The sequence below is a fragment of the Leuciscus leuciscus genome (genome assembly GCF_965113295.1).
Source record: "Leuciscus leuciscus genome assembly, chromosome: 9".
NCBI classification, from domain to species: Eukaryota; Metazoa; Chordata; class Actinopteri; order Cypriniformes; family Leuciscidae; genus Leuciscus; species Leuciscus leuciscus.
Genome location: NC_138733.1, coordinates 8,481,457 through 8,500,933, shown reverse-complemented (window position 1 = coordinate 8,500,933; position 19,477 = coordinate 8,481,457). Strand labels below are relative to the sequence as shown.

The 19,477-nt window shown below is 38.9% G+C and overlaps 1 protein-coding gene and 1 long non-coding RNA gene across 4 annotated transcripts; both read right to left on the bottom strand.

Moving 5' to 3' along the window:
* Positions 1 to 62: 62 nt before the first annotated feature.
* Positions 63 to 14,909, bottom strand: nlrc3l (NLR family, CARD domain containing 3-like). Of its 3 annotated transcripts, XR_014208513.1 has the most exons (8): positions 14,729 to 14,909; positions 14,545 to 14,624; positions 13,384 to 13,485; positions 11,386 to 11,526; positions 11,014 to 11,305; positions 5,060 to 5,306; positions 1,244 to 3,193; positions 63 to 863 (listed from the first exon to the last, which is right to left on the bottom strand). XR_014208513.1 is itself a non-coding variant. In XM_082179010.1 (7 exons), the coding sequence occupies exons 2-7, from the start codon at positions 14,574 to 14,576 to the stop codon at positions 1,602 to 1,604; spliced, it is 2,406 nt and encodes an 801-aa protein (XP_082035136.1). In that variant the 5' UTR covers positions 14,577 to 14,624; positions 14,729 to 14,909; the 3' UTR covers positions 63 to 1,601. The 3 variants fall into 3 exon arrangements, 2 of the variants coding, with proteins under 2 accessions (XP_082035136.1, XP_082035137.1); XM_082179010.1 differs by having other exon boundaries at positions 63 to 3,193; XM_082179011.1 differs by having other exon boundaries at positions 63 to 3,193; positions 14,545 to 14,621.
* A 1,251-nt stretch (positions 14,910 to 16,160) lies between these two features.
* On the bottom strand, positions 16,161 to 16,416 carry LOC309505535. Its single transcript, XR_014208480.1, has 2 exons — positions 16,323 to 16,416; positions 16,161 to 16,234 (listed from the first exon to the last, which is right to left on the bottom strand). It is a non-coding gene; the product is annotated as an uncharacterized lncRNA (long non-coding RNA).
* Between the last annotated feature and the right edge of the window lie 3,061 nt (positions 16,417 to 19,477).

Here is a 19,477-nt window from a genome sequence, read left to right as displayed (position 1 = left end):
TAGATATTGACATTAAATATTTAGAAAAATTTGACATGGTAAGAAATACCATTACTCCACCATTCCAAGAGACATTTTTATTATACGTTACTCAATGACACAATGGTAATAAAGGCACATAAATCAACGTAAATCAACAACCCATGGCTTTCCAACCCAGATTTTCAGTCACACTACCCTTAAAAAAAGAAGAAAAAAATTAAATAAAAGTGGCAAATTAAATACTATTGTTGCTCAAATTCATTCAGATGTCAGTGTATCCAAGCAAACTGGACTATTTGAACATATTCTGGATCAGTAACTACATGATTTCTTACTAAAGTGTAAATCTGAAGCATAAACAAAATCCATTAATATTTTTTTTGATTACAAACCAGAAAACAACAAACGCTCATAGCAGAATAACAGCATGAATAAAAGCAAGCATCAGAACACTGTCCAGTCAGGATAATCAATTCTAGTTCTGCATGTTACACACAGCCAGATCAATCACTGAATAATGCGTTCACTAGAGTTTGCGTTGGGTGCTGGTGACTCTGCAAACCAGCCGTTGTTGATAAACTGCACGTCCAGTTCTTCAGCCCCTTGTGCACTAGAATGATATTAGTGCCATTATTATCTGTTCTCATACTGACAAACAAGCAAACTAATGTTCTCTGCTCAGCACCAAAAAGAAGGAACAGCTCACCCAACAAATACAGGATTAAAGGCACACTATGTAAGTTTTTGCCACTAGAGGTCGTTTATTCAAAACAAAGGCGTGGCTTGATGACGCCTTAATTTCGTGGAATCATGGGAGATCAATAACGAGAGACGAGCGGCTCGAGAGCAGTGGAGCTTTTATTATCCAACAGACGTTTCTGCTTCTTCTGGTCATGCGTATGTGGGGTATATGGAGTGTGTTGAAAGCTGTTATAATGCTACTGTGCGCGTTCACTCGGCGGCTACTATACGAGACACTTGTTGCACACGGCAGTGAGCTAGATCAATATTAAACATGGTAAAGATGGTACTCACGGTAAATCAAGAAAACAAGATGTAAACAAAAAGACTAACTGTGTTGAGCTGTGAAACAATGATTAGTTTTCTGTCGATGAATGCATCCAAAGAGTTGCTCACCTGTCTAATAAAACACAATATATAATAAAGCGTCTTTGGTGTTTCCATGGTTTCAACAAAATAAAACCAGAAATCGAGGGTAAAGCGGATATCGGTTAAACTGCTCATTTCACTGGATTTAAACATTCTTAGAAACATTTGGGATAATGCAAGTGCACAGATCAGCATAATATATAACATTGTTCTAGTGGTTTTGGGATATTTTGATCCAAAAACATACATAGTGTGCCTTTAAATCACCCGCATTAGCAAATTACACACCATAATGTCATTCAAACCCATGCCTTTTTACCTCAGAAAAAAAAAAGTGAAGTGTTTTATCACTGTCATCCTGTTCGATGAAAGCAGCAGTGACTAAAATCTATACATGTGTTTGGGTGAACTATCCCCCTTAGGCCAGACTGATTTGCGTGGGACGCTGCTTTTAGTTTAGTGTTCCACAGTCCCGCTTGACAGATTAATCCATTTTCTACTATTTCCACTCATCTTTCCTCTTTGCCTTCCTCCAGTTCCACCAGGCACAACTCCAGGTTTCTGCGTCTGTCGGGGTGGATGTTTTCCTTCATCTTTTTGTTGATGTATTTGACCAAGTCCTCCGTGCCTTTGGCTTTGGGATGATAGTGATTGAGCACGTATCCACGGAGGTTATCCTCAGTTCCTGGAGTCACCAATCCGATCAAAAAGCGGATAAACATGTCCAGATGTCCGTCCGGAGAAGCCAGCATGCGGTCGATGGCGGGACGGTACATCTCTATCACGGGGCGATCCTTGCCTGTTGTTCCCTGTAACCAAGACTTTTGACTCGATATAAACACGTTTTTCGCGTGTTTCCTAAACGCCACGTAGACGTACATGGCGGCCATGTACTCCTGTATGGTAACGTGGACGAACTTGAAGACCCACGTCTCTACGTCTTCGCTCGCCCGCCTGACTTCGGTGGTTAACTCATCTCGAGTGTGCAAATCTTCATAGGTCAGGTTAACGTTTCTCAAATCAGCCACGGTAAACTCGTCTCGTCCCTCTAGAATCATTCGATACGCCATCTTCCCCATCAGTTCTATAAACGCCTTATCGTCATCCTTCCACTTTTGCGCCTCCACGTTACAGCCGCGATACTTCTCGAACGAGCGGTTCATTTGGACGACGACGTACTGCGAATAAAACGCTGTGATGCCAGGTGGATGTTTGCCGTAGTCGGGATCTCGAAACGCCCGTTCGAAGATAAACGCCACCATCCAGCTGAAGAGAGGAAGATGGCAGATGATTTCAAGAGCTTTGGAGCGTTTCATTTGGTTATAAACGGTCCTACCGAGCTCGGGTGGGTCGGTGGTTCTCTTGGTAAAGTACTCTTCTTTGTTTTGATCCGTGAATCCTCTCAACTCTACAAACCTGTCGATTAAATTGGGAGGGATTTTGTGTGCGGCGGAGACATGGCTGGTGATCCAAACACAAGCGTTAGGAAGCAACGTGCCTTTGATTAAGCTCGTCAGAAGGGCATCAAGTGGCGCTTTCTCCCTGGCGCTCGTTATAGTTTTGTTGTTTTCGAAGTCCAGTCGATGACGGCAAACTTCTAACGCATCAATAATGAAGAGACTCAAGCAATCTTCCTTCTCGATGAATCCGATGTCCTCGGCTTCGGCGAAGTAGCGTGAGAGCGTCTCTAGGAAGCTCAGATCTCCACCTTTCGCAACGTGCAACTCCTTCGCCGGAATTGGGAACACTAATTGAAAATCCTTATTGTTTTTATCCTCCATCCAATCCACGATGAACTTACTCACGGCCACCGTTAGACCGCAGGCAGGGATTCCCGTCATCATGACCGTACGGATTGGTTTGTGCTCGGGAGGAAGGGGGCGGAAGATGTCGGCGGCCCTGATTGCCGTCTCCTCGACCGTGAACGGGATCCGTCGGACTTCGTTCTCAGGGTTGATGGGGTCCCTTCTGCCTCTGATGACGGTTACGGGTTCGACGTAGACGTCACTGATGTAGCGCTGCTGACCTGGACGACATCGACCCTCGTAAAGAGAGTAATAGCGCCTGTCGTGGGCTATTCTCAGATCATACTGTAACAAGGCTGCGAAGAAACAAAACAGAATTTATTACGCTTTTTAACGTGCAAAGTTTATTTTAGAACACATTCTATACGTAACTAATTAGCCATATTCAAAAATGAAAGGAACAGTTCACTCAAAAGTTATAATTTATTGTGAATTAACTAGAATTTTTTTTAAACGATGTACTGATTACTCTTTTCTGTATATGTTTAATCAATATCGTGAGTCATAAGTAAAATAAAAAATAAAAATGTACACTATCGATCAAAAGTTTTGGGTCAGTATGATTTTTTTTTCTAAAGAAACTAATACTGTTATTCAGCAAGGATGCATTAAACTGATCAGAAGTGACAGTAAAGACATTTATTATGTTTACAAAATATTTTAATTTCAAATAAATGCTGCTCTTTTGAACTTCCTGATCAATCCTGAATTTTTTTTTATCAGTTTCCGCTGCTTCAGATTTCTGTGGAAACTGTTTAACATTGTTGATGGAAATGTTTCTCGAGCAGCAAATCAGCTTATTAGAATGACTTCTAAAAGGATCATGTGACACTGAAGAAGTAATGTTGAATATTCAGCTTTGATCACAGGAATAAAATATATTAACATGGAAAACAAGTATTTTAAACTGTAATACTTCACAATTAGGGCTGTCAATAGATTACAATAAAAAAATAAAAATAAAAAAAATTCACAATTAACATTCATTTTGTCATTTGCTATGTCTGGCAGAGACACTTCAGATGCGCACAGTTCGCCATGATGGTTTTGAATTGCTTTAAATATAATTGGAATCAATTCAAAAAGGTTACATAAAATTGTTATCAGGCTCTAGCCTGGGAAAACCCAGACAACTTCTGGCAAATTTAGATTTGCAAGTAGTCTGGCAAAGAGCCCATTAAAGCCCATTTCTAATCCCTCGAAATCACGGCACCAATCAGAAACGTTGAGGCGGGCTTTACACGATGACGATCGCTCTGATTGGTTTTAGGTCTATCCAATTGCACCCAGAGGCATTTGAGAGCAACATCCGTTGGTGAAGCGCACCAACTTTTAAATGCATTATTATACACATGAGGACAGTCTCCATGAAAGACCCACTGGCAGATGAACGTGCGGCTACATTTCTCTCCGAAACGGTAGGAAATTAAATTAGATTTAATAAAGGATTTTAACTGTGACAAGATGATTGACAGGGCAGTTTATGTGACAGGATGCACGCGACAGATCCGTCCGATAAAGATGACGAAGTAGTATGTCCCAAAGCTTGCCTGCTTTTTTGCTACATATTCAAAAGTAAATACCTTTTCTTCACAAAAAGAGTACATACTTTTATGGCGTAGTGTAACTTAGGCGAATTGGGACGCAGCATATGGCTTTACACGATGACGATCGCTCTGATTGGTTTTAGGTCTATCCAATTGCGCCCAGAGGCATTTGAGCGACTTCCGTTGGTGACGCCCCTTTGGAAATGAGTTATTAATGAAGCTTTGCCAGACCATAACTCAGTTACTACTGAGAATGGTCTGGTTTTAACCAGGCTAATCAGGCTCTTAAATTATATAAAAATTTGGATTTAGGTTTATCGGCCAATATATCAGTTATCGGTTATTGGCCAAAATTCATATTGGTGCATCCCTACTAACTGCGTGACAAATTACGTTAATGGTGCAATCTCATGTGCTTCAATAATTTATTTGCATTAAATGAACGCATTAAGGATTTTGAATTAATCGTGTTAACATTGACAGCCCTAAATTACTTTTTTACTGTTTTGATCAAAGAAATAAATGATAAATATAAATAATATGTTTGAATACACCTAAAGCTGGGGGCAACTGTTCCTTGAGCATCTATCAGGTGATGTGTGAAAGCTGCTGTACCTCGTCTACAGGTCTTCCTCAGGATTTGGGCCAAATCGTCCCTCCTGATGTTCTGGAGGTTTCGTACAGTGAGATGGAGAGCCTCTCCCAGCTTACAGATCTCGATCATTTTATCAGCCACATCCAGCGCGTCAGTAAGATCCGCAATCATCGAGTAGTTCTTCTTGAAGTTGCAGTGACTGCTCAGACTACGCTTAAAATACGACATCTCTGATGGACGGAGCTGACTAAGACTGTTCACCATGGCCTGAATGAGACAAAAGACACATCTGTAATATTTATCTGAATATAGTGCAAGATAAAGTGTAACCCCTGTGCATCAATAAAAAAAAAAAAAAGGTTACTCTGAGGTCCTAAAAAAACTGTCATAAAAATCTAAAGCTTTGGAGCAGACTTAAGTTTGATCTCATTTTAAAGACCGTTGGCCGATTTTAGTTTTTTTAGTAAAACAAAAGTATAAAAAGTGGAAAACAAACCAAAAAAGTGTTGAAAAGTTGAATGGTTTTGTCCCTGTATATTAAATTAATGACAAAAGACTGCAAAATCATGAACTTTGAATTCCTCTCCAGTGTATTTGGATCATTTCGTAGAAAAAAAAAAAAAGAGGAGGAAGCGAAAAGAGAATATGAACTAGGCTAGGCTTGGGAAAAGAGGCCAACTTGGCATGACAACTTCGCAAATGGAGCTTGAGGAAAGTAGTTTTAAGTTTTAGTGCCATGTTGGATTGATCAATACGCCATTTCATGTTGCATTTTTGATGGTTAGTCAGTAGACGTAGGTCGTAGCAGCAAACACACTGAGAGGATCATGATAAATGACAGAAAATGATCGCAGGCTATCTTTGGATGCAAGACCGTGACAACGGCCGTCTTTGAACCTCTCTCACTGTACGACGTAGGACCACCATTTAGGAGTAGGGCTGCACGATCAATCGCATTTTACATGTAATTGCACTTAAATCGAGTTGGCTTACAGCGATTTTAAACTCGCAAAGGCTGTGATTACTTTTAATGCACAGCTTGTCATTGAAGTACGGCTCCGTAAACGCTGCTCCATTTGACAAGCACTGAGTTTGAGTCACTTGTGACGTGCATTTGAAAAAGCAACATCTTTCCAAACATGAGAAGCATTTATGAACCTCTTGTCCAACAAAAGACAACATTTAATAACATGCATTTACTCCAAACTCACTTCATAACGACAGTTGAGCTCATCCTTCTGTGAGATGATGTGGCTTCTTATACAGAAGGCAGTCGAGTGTTTATTAGTCATGTTTAAACAGGGTTTCCCACAGAAAATGTGTTAGTTAAGGTGGTGGGGTGGGGTTTGCTGTCAGACGGGGGGAGGGGGGCTTGTTTGTGTGATAGACTACAGGCTCTGTACTAAATTTAACAATTATTTATTAAACACTAAATATTACATTTATAATTTATAAATAACCAGCTTTTCAAAATAACAGTTGCAATGTGCAATTTTAACAAACTATACAAATATTTAAAAATATTTGTGCTAAAAAGTGCAAAACAACATAAACAACAACAACAGAATTTTAACCCAAATGCCAGATGAACGGTTTTTTTTTCTTTTTCCTCGGATAAATAATGTTGTAGAATGATGACATTCAACCACCAGATGCCACTGTTCGTATACATCACAGGATTCGGAGGCTTATCTCATATTTAAAGATGGAAAGTAGAGCTTAGATCGGGCCCAAAAAAAACCCTACCCGAGCCCGTGCACGTTGTCTCCGAGCCCGGCCCGGCCCGACACATTAACTAATTATGAGCCCGAGCTAAACCTGACCATTTTTTAATACGTGGGCCGTTATAACCAGGGGTGGCGCCAGAGAATTTAACGCAGGTGCTGAGGGAGTGCTAGATATATTATATATAAATACTACTAATAAATGAGCAAACATAGGCCACTTAATATTGAATATTCAATTATTTAAATTATAACAATAAGTATTAATTTTATTAAATTGAACAAGCACAACATTCAGCATTCAATCAAATATTCTTAAAGATTTATTAGGCTATTATTAATAATGTTATTTCAACATATCTCATTATTTCGTAATATCTACATATGTGTGCGTGCAACAAGCAAGACGTGCATTTGTAAATCAGGTGACAGGCGTGCATTGATTTTTATTAATAAACCGTGTCGGCTGCAACTGCAAAGATGAAGTTGACGATCGCCATCTCCGTAGTGAACGCGCCTATAGAGAGAAATGCACATCATGGATTACATAATCAGAGAGTTGCCTATTTCTTTTCGTTTTGAATTGTTTTGTTTAAAGACATTTCAAGCTTTTTTATGGCGCTTTTCCACTGCATGGTACGGCTCGGTTCGACTCGGTAAGGAACGGTTCGGCTCGCTTCGCCACTGCGTGGTACGACTCGGCTCGGTACGGCACGGTTCGGTTCGCTTTAGCTCGGTTGCTTTTCCACTGCAGTTAGTACCGCTTCAAAGTGGGTGGGACTGATCGTTATAGTTGCCGTCTCTACTGCCATGACATCATATTAAATGCGAATTTTTCATTCCGTGTTTCCCCATCCGCTCCTCGGCAACCAACGAGAGTCGAACGTCTGCACCTCGTCCACTGACCACGATTCAGCCATTTCTTTTTTTTTAAAGTTAATACTCTTTTTTTTTAAGCAAATACTTTTAAAACAGGCGCTACAGCGTTGGCTGTTGTCTACTGGCTATTTAAATCTAGCGGGTTTAGTGTCTCGTGTTGTAAATACAATGATGCTGGTAGTGATGATTCTGTCTGACCAATCAGTGATCTGCAGTGTTTTTACGTCACATTTTAGTATCGGTACGGTACGCTTGGAACCTCAACAGAGGTGGTACCATTTAAAGCGAGCCGAAGCGAGCTGTACCGTACCGTACCGTACCATGCAGTGGAAATGCGTCATAAGTGAGCCGTACCGAACCGAGCCGTACCGTACCATGCAGTGGAAAAGCGCCAAAGCGTGCCGTACCGAACCGAGCCGTACCGTACCATGCAGTGGAAAAGCGCCATTAGATACATTTCTCATGTCTGTGAGGCATACACTGAGTTTCGGTTCATTTATGATGAGATGTGCTCCAGTTCACGTGCAATGCAAGTGACCGCGCCAACGCCTCCATGTCATGATTATGTTGTCTGCTATATTTGCTTCTTATTTATTAAATACAGGCAATTGGTTGATGAAAAATTTATTAAAATTAAGATACAATTTATACAAAACGAAATTCACTTTAAAGAAAGGCTTTCTACAAACTAACTTAATGAAGTGGTCAAAACCATGTCTGACCCACTCCATGTCTCGATATATTGCACAACCTATCTTACTCGTGCTGTTCACTTTTCATATTCAACAAAGATAAAAAAAACAAAAAAACATTATAAATTACAAATATGACATAACATTATAAAAACTAAATGAGCTTATTTAATGGCTACTAGGGATGGGCATTCGATTAAATTTTATTAGTCGATCGTCGGGAGAATTAACGATCGACTATCGATTAATCATTAATATTTTTATATTGAAATTTATTATTTCTTTAACTTTTTATAAATTAAAAATGCAATGAAAATACAAAAATACAGTTTGTTTGTCCTCGATGAGATCTTTATTACAAGAAGATCAACTTGTGGCAGTGAAACTGGACGTTCGGTAGACTTAAAGATTCCTGCGGTGCTCTAAACCAGCGGAACCTGCAGCTGCGAGCACCCATGGCCACTTCATCCGTTTTCTGTGATCGGATAGCTATCCGGTCGTGAAAAGACCAAATCTAAATACCCTCTGAAACGCATTCGAGACGGATTTAAATCCGATCGCTCAAACCACTTCAGGAGGAGATCTGAGACGCATTCCAGACGAAACTGGACAAGAGTAAATGCATCTGGTTGTTGAAACCACATATGTAAATTTGACTTATCCCAAAAATGATAAGAAATAAACGTGTGAGAGCGTGTTATAGGCTATATGTCATGTTATATCCAGATATGACGACGCTACTTCAACACGCATCACCACAGATGAGCATCTATTCATCAAGCTAACGTGCAAACTATATCAAATCAAAGTGAAAGTCATTCATCAACACACAATCATCTTCATTAAAAGTAAAGAAATGATCTTACCAGGGCTGTTGCCGCAATATCTTGTTGCGGTCTTTGATTTAGAAATTTTCGCTGATGATCAATAAAATGCAGCTCATATCAGTTGCATTCGATGACGTGCAACAATTTAAATATGCGTATAGCGCGGGAATTCAAGATCGGATTTATATCCATTTTGCAAAAACACATTTATGTGACCAGGTGTAAATGGAATCGTTTTGATAAATCAGATAGCTATCCGATCTGAGAAAACGCATGAAGTTCCCATAGAACTTCTGCACCAGTCTACTGATTTCTGTTGAGAAAGATAAGCAAACATGATCTGGAATCAGACGCGACCGCAACCTGGTGACAGCCAGTCCAGCCGCCGAAAACACCCGCTCTGAGCAGCCCGGTCTCACCCCAAAACGTCATATACTGACGCGTCTTGACCATGCGTCAACATACGACGAAAAGGGTACCCCTTTAACGTCAATATGAGACGCAGACAGAAGCGCACCAGCAGCGCCTCCTAGCGGTACCCTAACGCATACCTAAACCTACCCATAACCCTAATCGTCACACATGGACGTTATGGGGGTACCCTTTTCGTCGTATGTTGACACATGGTCAAGACGCGTCAGTATATGACGTTTTGGGGTGAGACTGTCAAGCCGGGGCAGCCGGGGACTGACGTTGCCGGGATGCACAGGTACCTCCGCGCTAAAATTAATTCCATTGCTTCAAGACACACTACGCAACGCAACCTGCATTAGTTTAATCGATAACAAATAAACGTGATCGACGAAATTCTTAACGATCAATTATCGATCGTCGATTAATCATGCCCATCCCTAATGGCTACAACACGTATAGTAGGCCTACAGACTCTCTATTTGTACAAATTGCTGCAAATTCATTTACTTCTGAATTTTTTAACACATAAGTTGAAAGGCATTTGTTTGTGCATAGTAAAACATATCTGCAACATTTATCAAGTTCACAGATAATTGTGCATGCATTTATTAGTATCTTAATGAATAATGCAACAAGGACGAAGCATGTAAACTGCATTGTTTGTTTATTCTGAATGGATCGCAAATGGATCCGAATGAAGAAACGTAAAAAAAAAAAAAAAGAGTGAACAATGATGAATACAGAATAAACAAGAATGAACTTCGGATGGCCCAGGAGGAGTAGGCCTAGGCTACTACTCTAATATAACTCAACAAGGTTTTAGGTATAGGATATTTTTTAAACAAAAATGTCTTTAAAGCCTATTATCCTGGGGCCGGTGTGATGCGTGAGCGGAGGAGACGCTGCGCATGACACGTGACGTGTTGCATTTTGTAACACAAGTGCTTGATCAAGGGCCCGGCCCGAGGATAGTGGCGGGAAATATCGGGCTCGGGCAGAGAATCTAAACTCTAATTGAAAGGGAGAAAACAGGACAGAGTAACACGGCGGATATCGCTCATATAAAATTTGACGACATAGTTAAGACGTGTGTTGCTTAGGCGGCCGCCTTAGTTCCAAAGTGCTGCGACAAACCTAGTTAATCAAAGCGTTTCAATCTTCTGTTTATTCAGCTACAGATAGTATGATGGCGATAGGGATTTCCTGGAATGATGTGTTATCGTTCTTCTGCGGTGGGGCATATTTGGCGTGTGTGTGAGACGCCCTCTGGCTTTCATATCGAGCAGCATTTACTACTGATCACAGAATCGTACTTCACTGACAAGTTGCGCATAAAATAATCGTAGCCTTTGCCAAATCGCGTGCAGTTTCATTGTGATTAATCGCACAGCCCTATTTAGGAGGAAACAAAACAGCAGAATCAAAAACAGCTACTGACCATTAGAATGTGGCGCAGGGTGAGGGAGCTGTGCGTGTGTCGAAACTGCAGACCGGCGCCCTCTGGAGGAGGCGGCGGAGGCTCCTTCGGTTCATCAAAATGTACAACAATTTCATCGAAATCATAAGCCGGCTCCTCGCTCCTCTCCTCCTGCACCTCCATTGCAGCACTTTCATTGGACTGTTCCTGCAGGTCTGTCTCGCGCATCTCTCGGTCATCCAGCTCTTCATTCAGCGTTCTGTTTGTCCTCACGTCGCTCCGCACCTCAGATTGCTCCACGGCCATGGGCTCTCTGTTAATGACAATGAAGTGAGTCTTTTGAGCATTGGTAAACTATTCATTTAGATGCATGCATGTTGTGGATGTAGTTACTCATGTCTTGGAGGAGAGGCTTCTCTGTGCATGATGGACTGCTGTCGCAGAACCAGTCCATCTTGGAATATGCTGGACTGATTTGTGTGTGTTCGTTCAGTAATCGCAGTCTCTGGTGATCCTGAGCGGTAAAGTCTGACCCTGTACAACATATAAATATGATATAAATGCATAAATGGACTATGAAATTATTCACATTTGTGTCCACAACATTATAAGTACTACACTAAAATTTAACTTTACTAAACTTACAGTACTGCTCAAAAGTTTGGAAACATTTTTAATGTTTTTGAAATAACTCTTCTATGCTCAAGGCCTGCATTTATTTGATAAAAAAAAAAAAACAGTAAAAACAGAAATATTGTGAAATATTACTACAATTTAAAATAATGGTTTTCTATTTTAATATACTTTAAAATGTAATTTATTTCTGTGATCAAAGTTGAATATTCAGCATCATTACTCCAGTCTTCAGTGTCACATGCTCCTTCAGAAATCAGTATATGATGATTTATCAATGTTGTGCTCCTTAATATTTTTTTTAGAACCTGTGACACTTTAACTTTTATTCATCAATGAATCCTGATAAAAGAACAGCATTTATTAAAAATGGAAACCTTTTCTAACAATATCCTCCTGAGACCCAGAAGAAAAAAAAAGTTTTTGAATTTAGTTTTTTTTTCTCCATGTCATCACATTGTTCATTTTTGACAAAATATGTTATGCTATGGCCTCTGTGGTGGACACCAGGACTCAGTCATTTAAAAAATAAAATGACATGAAATTATATGTAGGCAAAAACAATGGGATTTTTTTTCCCAATCACCAATAATTTTGGGGGTTTCAGGATTTTTTTTTTTTTTTTTTTTTTACCAAAATTTGTATAAAGATAATTCTCAACTATGTTATGAAAGATATAACGGAATTAATTGATGCACCATTTTACTTTATGCAATATATGGGTAAAATGGCCAGAAATGTATATTCCTATTCAATGCAATTTATCTATACACTATCTAATGTGCACATTAATGTGTTCTTGGAGCAACATTAAATGAAAAAAAGAAGTGTAATAATTGGAGTAATAATTAGCAACATTTTAATAATAATAATAATAATAATAATAACTAATATTTCATAGGAATATTGATGTATAACTTTTCCATATTCACTTGTTGTGTCTCACAAAATGCCTAATAAACATGATGTAAGTCCTGATGTCCTCTACAGTGGACATGTATGAAATCAACGCCCTGTTCTGTAACAAAGCAATTTTTTTATTTGAAACCCCATAATGTTTTCCTGAGATGTTGGTTTATGAAATACAATTTGAAAAGTAGTCCGATTTAAATTATAATTACAATATATTATCATATTTCCTACATTTGAGCACTAAATAAATGTCTGACATTTTTAAAGACCAAGGAGAAGTTGTTTTCATGGTGAAACCTCCAAACATTTGGTATCTCTGAAAAGCCCTGAATGTGTTCTTTACAGGACACCCAGGACGTGACATGTGACATGTATGATGTCAGAGAAATTCACTACAAAATAATGTCCACTACAGCAGACAAAATTCTATTCCTGGGTCCCAGGAGGATAAAAATCTTTACTATCAAGAAGGACCATGTGACACTGAAGACTGGAGTAATGACGCTGAAAATGTATAATGCTGAACATTTTTAATTACATCAGGATAACTGATCTCCCTGTCACACCTATTAACCTCAAAACAAGAATGAACCATCAATTTAAAATGATAAAATTAAAAAGAAGTGACATGAGTTCTCCTGTAGCATGTTCAAAACGTGACAAGATCCAACCTTATTTGATATAAATAACTAGTAGTTTCGATGAGTTTTGACATGATTAAGCAAGCATAACATTCACTCCATTACTTATAACTGTTTTATTACTATTATTCATAGAATGAGACTAAGATGCTTTTTGTTTTGCTCAAATTGTTTTTTGTGATGGTTAAGTTGTATATTACTGTACTTTGTTTCTGCATGTTTGAGCGGAGGTTCAAAGTCATCTTCATCCTCATCATCATCGCTATGCATGGAGCCATAACTGCTGGGCGGCCGGCCTGTCATGACCCTTAAAAACAAATGTTCACATCAACGTTAAAGCAAACAAAATAACAGCAGCTGAAACGGGCATGTGAGAAGTCAGAGAAGCTCCACAACATACTTTTGCACATGCATAACCGATACCTGTAATTCAGAAGCCAATATTAAAAGCATAATTAAAACACTGATGGCTGAACCTTTTCTGTAATTAAATGTACATAAAAATCAAAGCATGTGTGAACCAACCTGACTGTCCACGAAATGTCTGAACTCGCAAAGACTCTGCTTCTTTAAACGCAGATTGTATTTCAAGCCAAAAAAAAAAAAAAGTTTTCATTCCAACTAAGTGGCTTGTTATTTGATCAGTCACTAACACACATGCTGGTGGGAATGAAGTGATAATCCTGATGATCTTTGAACAGAAACATCAGGTGAGAAAAAGCATCTTCTCATATTTCCAATTCCCAACAATCAACAAGTTTGCCTGTCAGTTTTAAATGGAATAACACAATTTGCACCAAAATGTCAAGATATAAATGTGAGATCATTTAATAAATCTTTGAATAATGAAATACAAAAAACAAGTGTAGATACATACAACAATCATATTGATCAACAACTACTAGCTCAGATTAATCTCACCTGTCCTGATATGACATTAAAGATATCTGCAGAACTTTGTGTGACGATTACAGATGCAATTTATTACACCCCATTTACAGATATATCTATTAATGTAGTGTCACTTATCACCCAGGGGTCAGACTCAGTTTGCATAAACATACTTTAGCTGGCTGCTATGTTACACATGGTAGTCTTTTAAATAACTATTCTGGAATCACTTACTTTTCGGTCCACGTACCTTTTTATGTGTGTGACTTAAAGGTATGACAACTTTTATGGACAACAATTGATCACTAACTTTATGATTTTAGGTTATTATTCGTCCTTTAATTTGCTCTGCAGATCCGGTCTGACTACAAGAGTGACAAGTAACCAAACTGAACCTGATTTGGCAGAACTAAGAACAACAGGCCGGTTGAACCGGACTGGAATGAGAAAAGCCAAACATTCTTCAAACACTTACCTATCCACTTCAGAGTCACTGTATTCACTCATGATGGTCCTTATATGAAGTCCTTACACACGGTTACAGCACAGCTCCTGCTTCAAACACAGCACATGGAAACTCCTTTAAAGCCGAAAAGGGAAATCGTTCTTCGCCATATTTTGGAGTTACACAATTCAAATAAAGCGACAAAGACACTTACCAAAAACCTTTATGAAGCGACAAAAACGCACCCGAAACATTCAGGAAGCGATCGAGCATTAAACTGAAGTCATGTTGTTGATTATTTCGCTGTCAAAATGAGTCTGAAACTTCGACAAATGTCTTCCGTCAGTCCTCCACGGCCTATCAGTCTCTTCCGCCTTTCCTGTCGGGGACGTCATTACTTTCGGTTTAGTGACGTCGCGCTGTAATACACCGTATATGTGCGCATCGACAAAGAGGAAAACCTTGATGAGAACAATTCATTTCTGCATCGTCTTTGAAGAGGATTTCTTAAAAAAAAAAAAATTATAGATAAAGCTTTAAAATATTATAATAAAGCTTTATAAAAAAGTACTACCGCAGTGTGATACAGTGATCAACCTATCATAACATTGTACGGATATATAACACCATGCTTTTAATTGTAACTTACACCTATGCATCTAAATGCAGAAAGACAGAGAGAAAGCAAGACAAACATTTAAAAAAAAATGAAGACAGACGGGCGGAAAAGAAAGACAAAGACAAACATAGACAGAAAGATGGACAGACACGGAAAGAAAGACAGAAAGATGTTAATACAGACATGGAAAGACAGGCAGACAGAAATAAAGAGAAAGATGGACAGAAAGAGACAGACAGACACTACACAAACTAAATGCATCTGTAAAACTTTATCCTTTTAAAAGGCTGATAGCAAAGTCCCTTACCTTTATATGAAGTCTTTGTCGGTACACGATCCGTTCCACCTGCGCGATCCGTTTCACGCATGCGCGTAATTACGTAGTAGAAAACGTCACGGTTTTCCTACACTATCGGAACCACGCATGCGCTGGCACAACTTGCGGCATATTTGTGTAACGTTAGTTGTATTGTGTTTAACATTTCACAGCGGGTCTATTTTGATGCTTTTAAATGTAGCTTACGCTATGCATTACGATGTGTTTACGTGGTTGCCAATCCAAAAATAATAAAGGAGTAGTGAGTTGTTACATTAACATACATGATCAGTTTCCTCCATAGGCTACTCTCCTTTGCGATTCACTGCTGTATGGTATTAGGCTTAACTTGCCGTGTTTTGGTCTGAGGTCAGTAGTATTGTCAAAGACGGTTTGTGTCGTTTTTTTATTATTAAAAGCTGCTAATATTAGTTAACTTTTAAGTTGAGTAATTTTGTATTAGTATGGTATGGGTCTATATAGGCTAATATATATCTAATCTAAATGAGGAAAATGATCCCTTCAATGATGTTTACAGAAGACAATAAGGAACATAATATGCATTTCTGCCTAGACAATCTGCACTTACATGAAGAAAGAACTACAAACAAGTCTGGGGAAACGTTATAGAGTATTTCAAACTTAAACTTACAATGGAAATGACTTGAAAGTAGCATGTGTGCACACAGAAGTGACATGAGACCAGCGGTGGACAGTTGAGTATCTTTATTTAAGAGTAAACTCTCTCACTCTCTCACTCTCTCACTCTCTCACTCTCTCTCTCTCTCTCACACTCTCTCACTCTCTCACTCTCTCACTCTCTCACTCTCTCACTCTCTCACTCTCTAAATTTATATGGGTGACTGTACTCACTCACAATTTATATGGGTGACTGTGCACCCCAACTCCCACTCACTCACTCACAATTTATATGGGTGACTGTGCACCCCAACTCCCACCCACCCACTCACTCACTCACTCACTCACTCACTCACTCACTCAACCAACTCCCACCCACTCACCCACTCACCCACCCACTCACCCACTCACTCTAACCAAATTTATATGGGTGACTGTGCACCCCAACTCCAGCATTTACTCTCAGGTTGAGGGTGTCTTTGCAAATAATCATGAAGGTTTCCATGTCCTGGATGTTTTCAAAAATGAACGTGAAAGGCTCCATGGCATCGCTCCAATTAATCGACTCCATCAGTACCCTCAACGCTTTCATTTGGTCGTCATGATCCATCAACATGTATGATGGTTCTTGCACCTGGCCAGTGAAAAGCCCAAGACTGTTTCTCACGATGTATTCTGCCTGGTACATATGTTTCAGTGTGAGGGGCAGCTCCTCCACTTCTACCTGTTCCTCCTATGAAAAAGTAAAATACCATAAATTAAGACTACACTACAACATAAGATGTTTTAGGTCTATCAAAAGGGGCCTAAAGACATCTTTTCAGCATAAATTAAATAGTTATTATGAGTTATGGTTATGGTTTGTATATTATTGTATTTTCATTAGGCTATTAATTGCGAACCTTTGTATTGTTTTTATTTGTAAGCCACTTTGGACAAAGGCATCTGCTAACTCATATAAACCATAACATGCACAAAGTAAATACAGGTAGGTCTCACAAAATTAGAATATTGTGGAAGTTTGTCAATTGCAATAATTCAAATGTAAAACGTGAAACTCATACATTATATAGATTCATTAGACACTATGCGAAATATTTCTATTATGTGTGTTAATTTTGATTACTACGGCTTATATCTAAAGAAAACCCAAAATTCAGTATCAAACAGTGGACAGTATATGAGTTCATCATTTGTGCTCTACATTGTGTGAATAATCAGAAAATAAAAACTGCATGTAGGAGTGAAGAGGTTTGCTCCAGTCATGTAAACATCTTACTGCGATTAACTCCTTACTCTGATCATTGGAAATAATCGCATTATTGGTGTACATGTAAACGGCTGTGAATACTTTCCGGATGCACTGTAATAATGTGTGTGCACTAAATGTATCCTGTCCCAAATGTTTTCTTATATACCTTAAAATGTACACCACATGACCTGACCCATGGTGAAACGCTGTTTTGTCTCACTATACACAGTGTATATGGTTGAAATGACAATAAAGCCACTTGACTTGAACTGTTTGTTACGATCTTCTATTTTTTAATATATCACGTGACGTAACATGTTGTATAAATCTATATAATGTATCAGTTTCAAGTTTTACATTTAATTCAGTAATTCACACAATTTTCCACAATATTCTAATTTTTTGAGACCTACCTGTATAGAATGCATACGTGAAAATGGTTGTCTGGTTAGTTTGGCCATACCTTGACTATTTGGGGTCGAGAAATCCTATAAATAGGTGGTAGGGTGCCTGCCATCAGCTGTTCTGCCTCCTCTGTCCAGAAGGCAAAGCGCTGCCCGAAGTTCTGCCCATGCCTATTCAAAAGTATGGTACTTTTAATGTAGCATAATTGTAAAGCAGACCAATGTTTTACTGCTTGAAATGTGTCCTACCTTGCGATCGAGAATTTCTCCAGAATCTGGAGACTTCCGAATAGATGGTATGTCAGTCTGTAATACACATGTAATATTGGAGTCTTGCATTGTTTGTTTTTTAACATTCTTGGATACATACATTCCATGAATTACAACTTACATCCAAAAAGTGAAACATGGCACCAGTACAGATGCAGAGGGCATACTGTTAAAGAGAAAAATAATGATTACGGAGATTTAGGACAAACAGGAACAATTGAGTAGAAATTGTATAAGTTTACCATAAGCATGAATATCCCACAGCTCTGTCCATCTGACTGAACTGGAAATGGCTGAAAAGTAATATACAGTTACTCAGATGTGATGTTGACAACCATTTATAGTGTCTGCTGAGCAAAATGAAATGACAAAATTACATAGTAAGCAAAGTTACATCAAAATCTTTGCCCGTCTTCTCCACCCACGGTCCATTAGCCACTGCTCCTGCAAGTTGTCTGGAAAAAAATTATGCAAAAGTGAATCCATAGAACAAGGTTTTTTTTTTCTCAATCCTAAAGCCAGAGAACAAGGCTTTTAGTCAATTCTAAAGCCAGAGAACGAGGCTTTTACTCAAACCTGAAGCCAGAGAACAAGCCTTTTACTCAATCCTAAAGCCAGAGAACGAGGCTTTTACTCAAACCTGAAGCCAGAGAACAAGCCTTTTACTCAATCCTAAAGCCAGAGAACGAGGCTTTTACTCAAACCTGAAGCCAGAGAACAAGGCTTTTACTCAATCCTAAAGCCAGAGAACGAGGCTTTTACTCAAACCTGAAGCCAGAGAACAAGCCTTTTACTCAAACCTAAAGCCAGAGAACGAGGCTTTTACTCAAACCTAAAGCCAGAGAACGAGGCTTTTACTCAAACCTGAAGCCAGAGAACAAGCCTTTTACTTAATCCTAAAGCCAGAGAACGAGGCTTTTACTCAAACCTGAAGCCAGAGAACAAGGCTTTGCCTGAACAGGATATCAGTCCATTTCACTCAGTTTGATCTGTATTTGTTAAGGCTGTTACACAGTGTCATCAGATTAAAGATTTTCAGAGTGCTGTTCAGGCTTAACTGGATAAAAAAAATTAAATAAAAAAGTAGAAAACTATACTTATAAACTATAAACTAAGATTATTAAAACATAATCTATCATGTATTAACTTTAATTCCAATAGTAGCATGTAACTACATGCACTTTCTGTTCTCTGTGTTAGCCTTCATCGGTCACAGGTCAAACCTTGCTAATGTCCTCTGCTTATGCGTTTCAAACCTAAATATGGTTCGGTATTTCTCATCTCCAAACCCATTTGGACATAATGAGTCCAGAAAAATAGCCTCCTTCTTATCAACTAATAACACCTGTGAAGAACATACCCTATTAATGTCAGGTATAGGGGCACCAAATGGTTTAAAAATAGAGGAAAACAAAAACAAAAAACAATGTAACTGTACACAAAGCATGTAGTGGCTTGCTGTT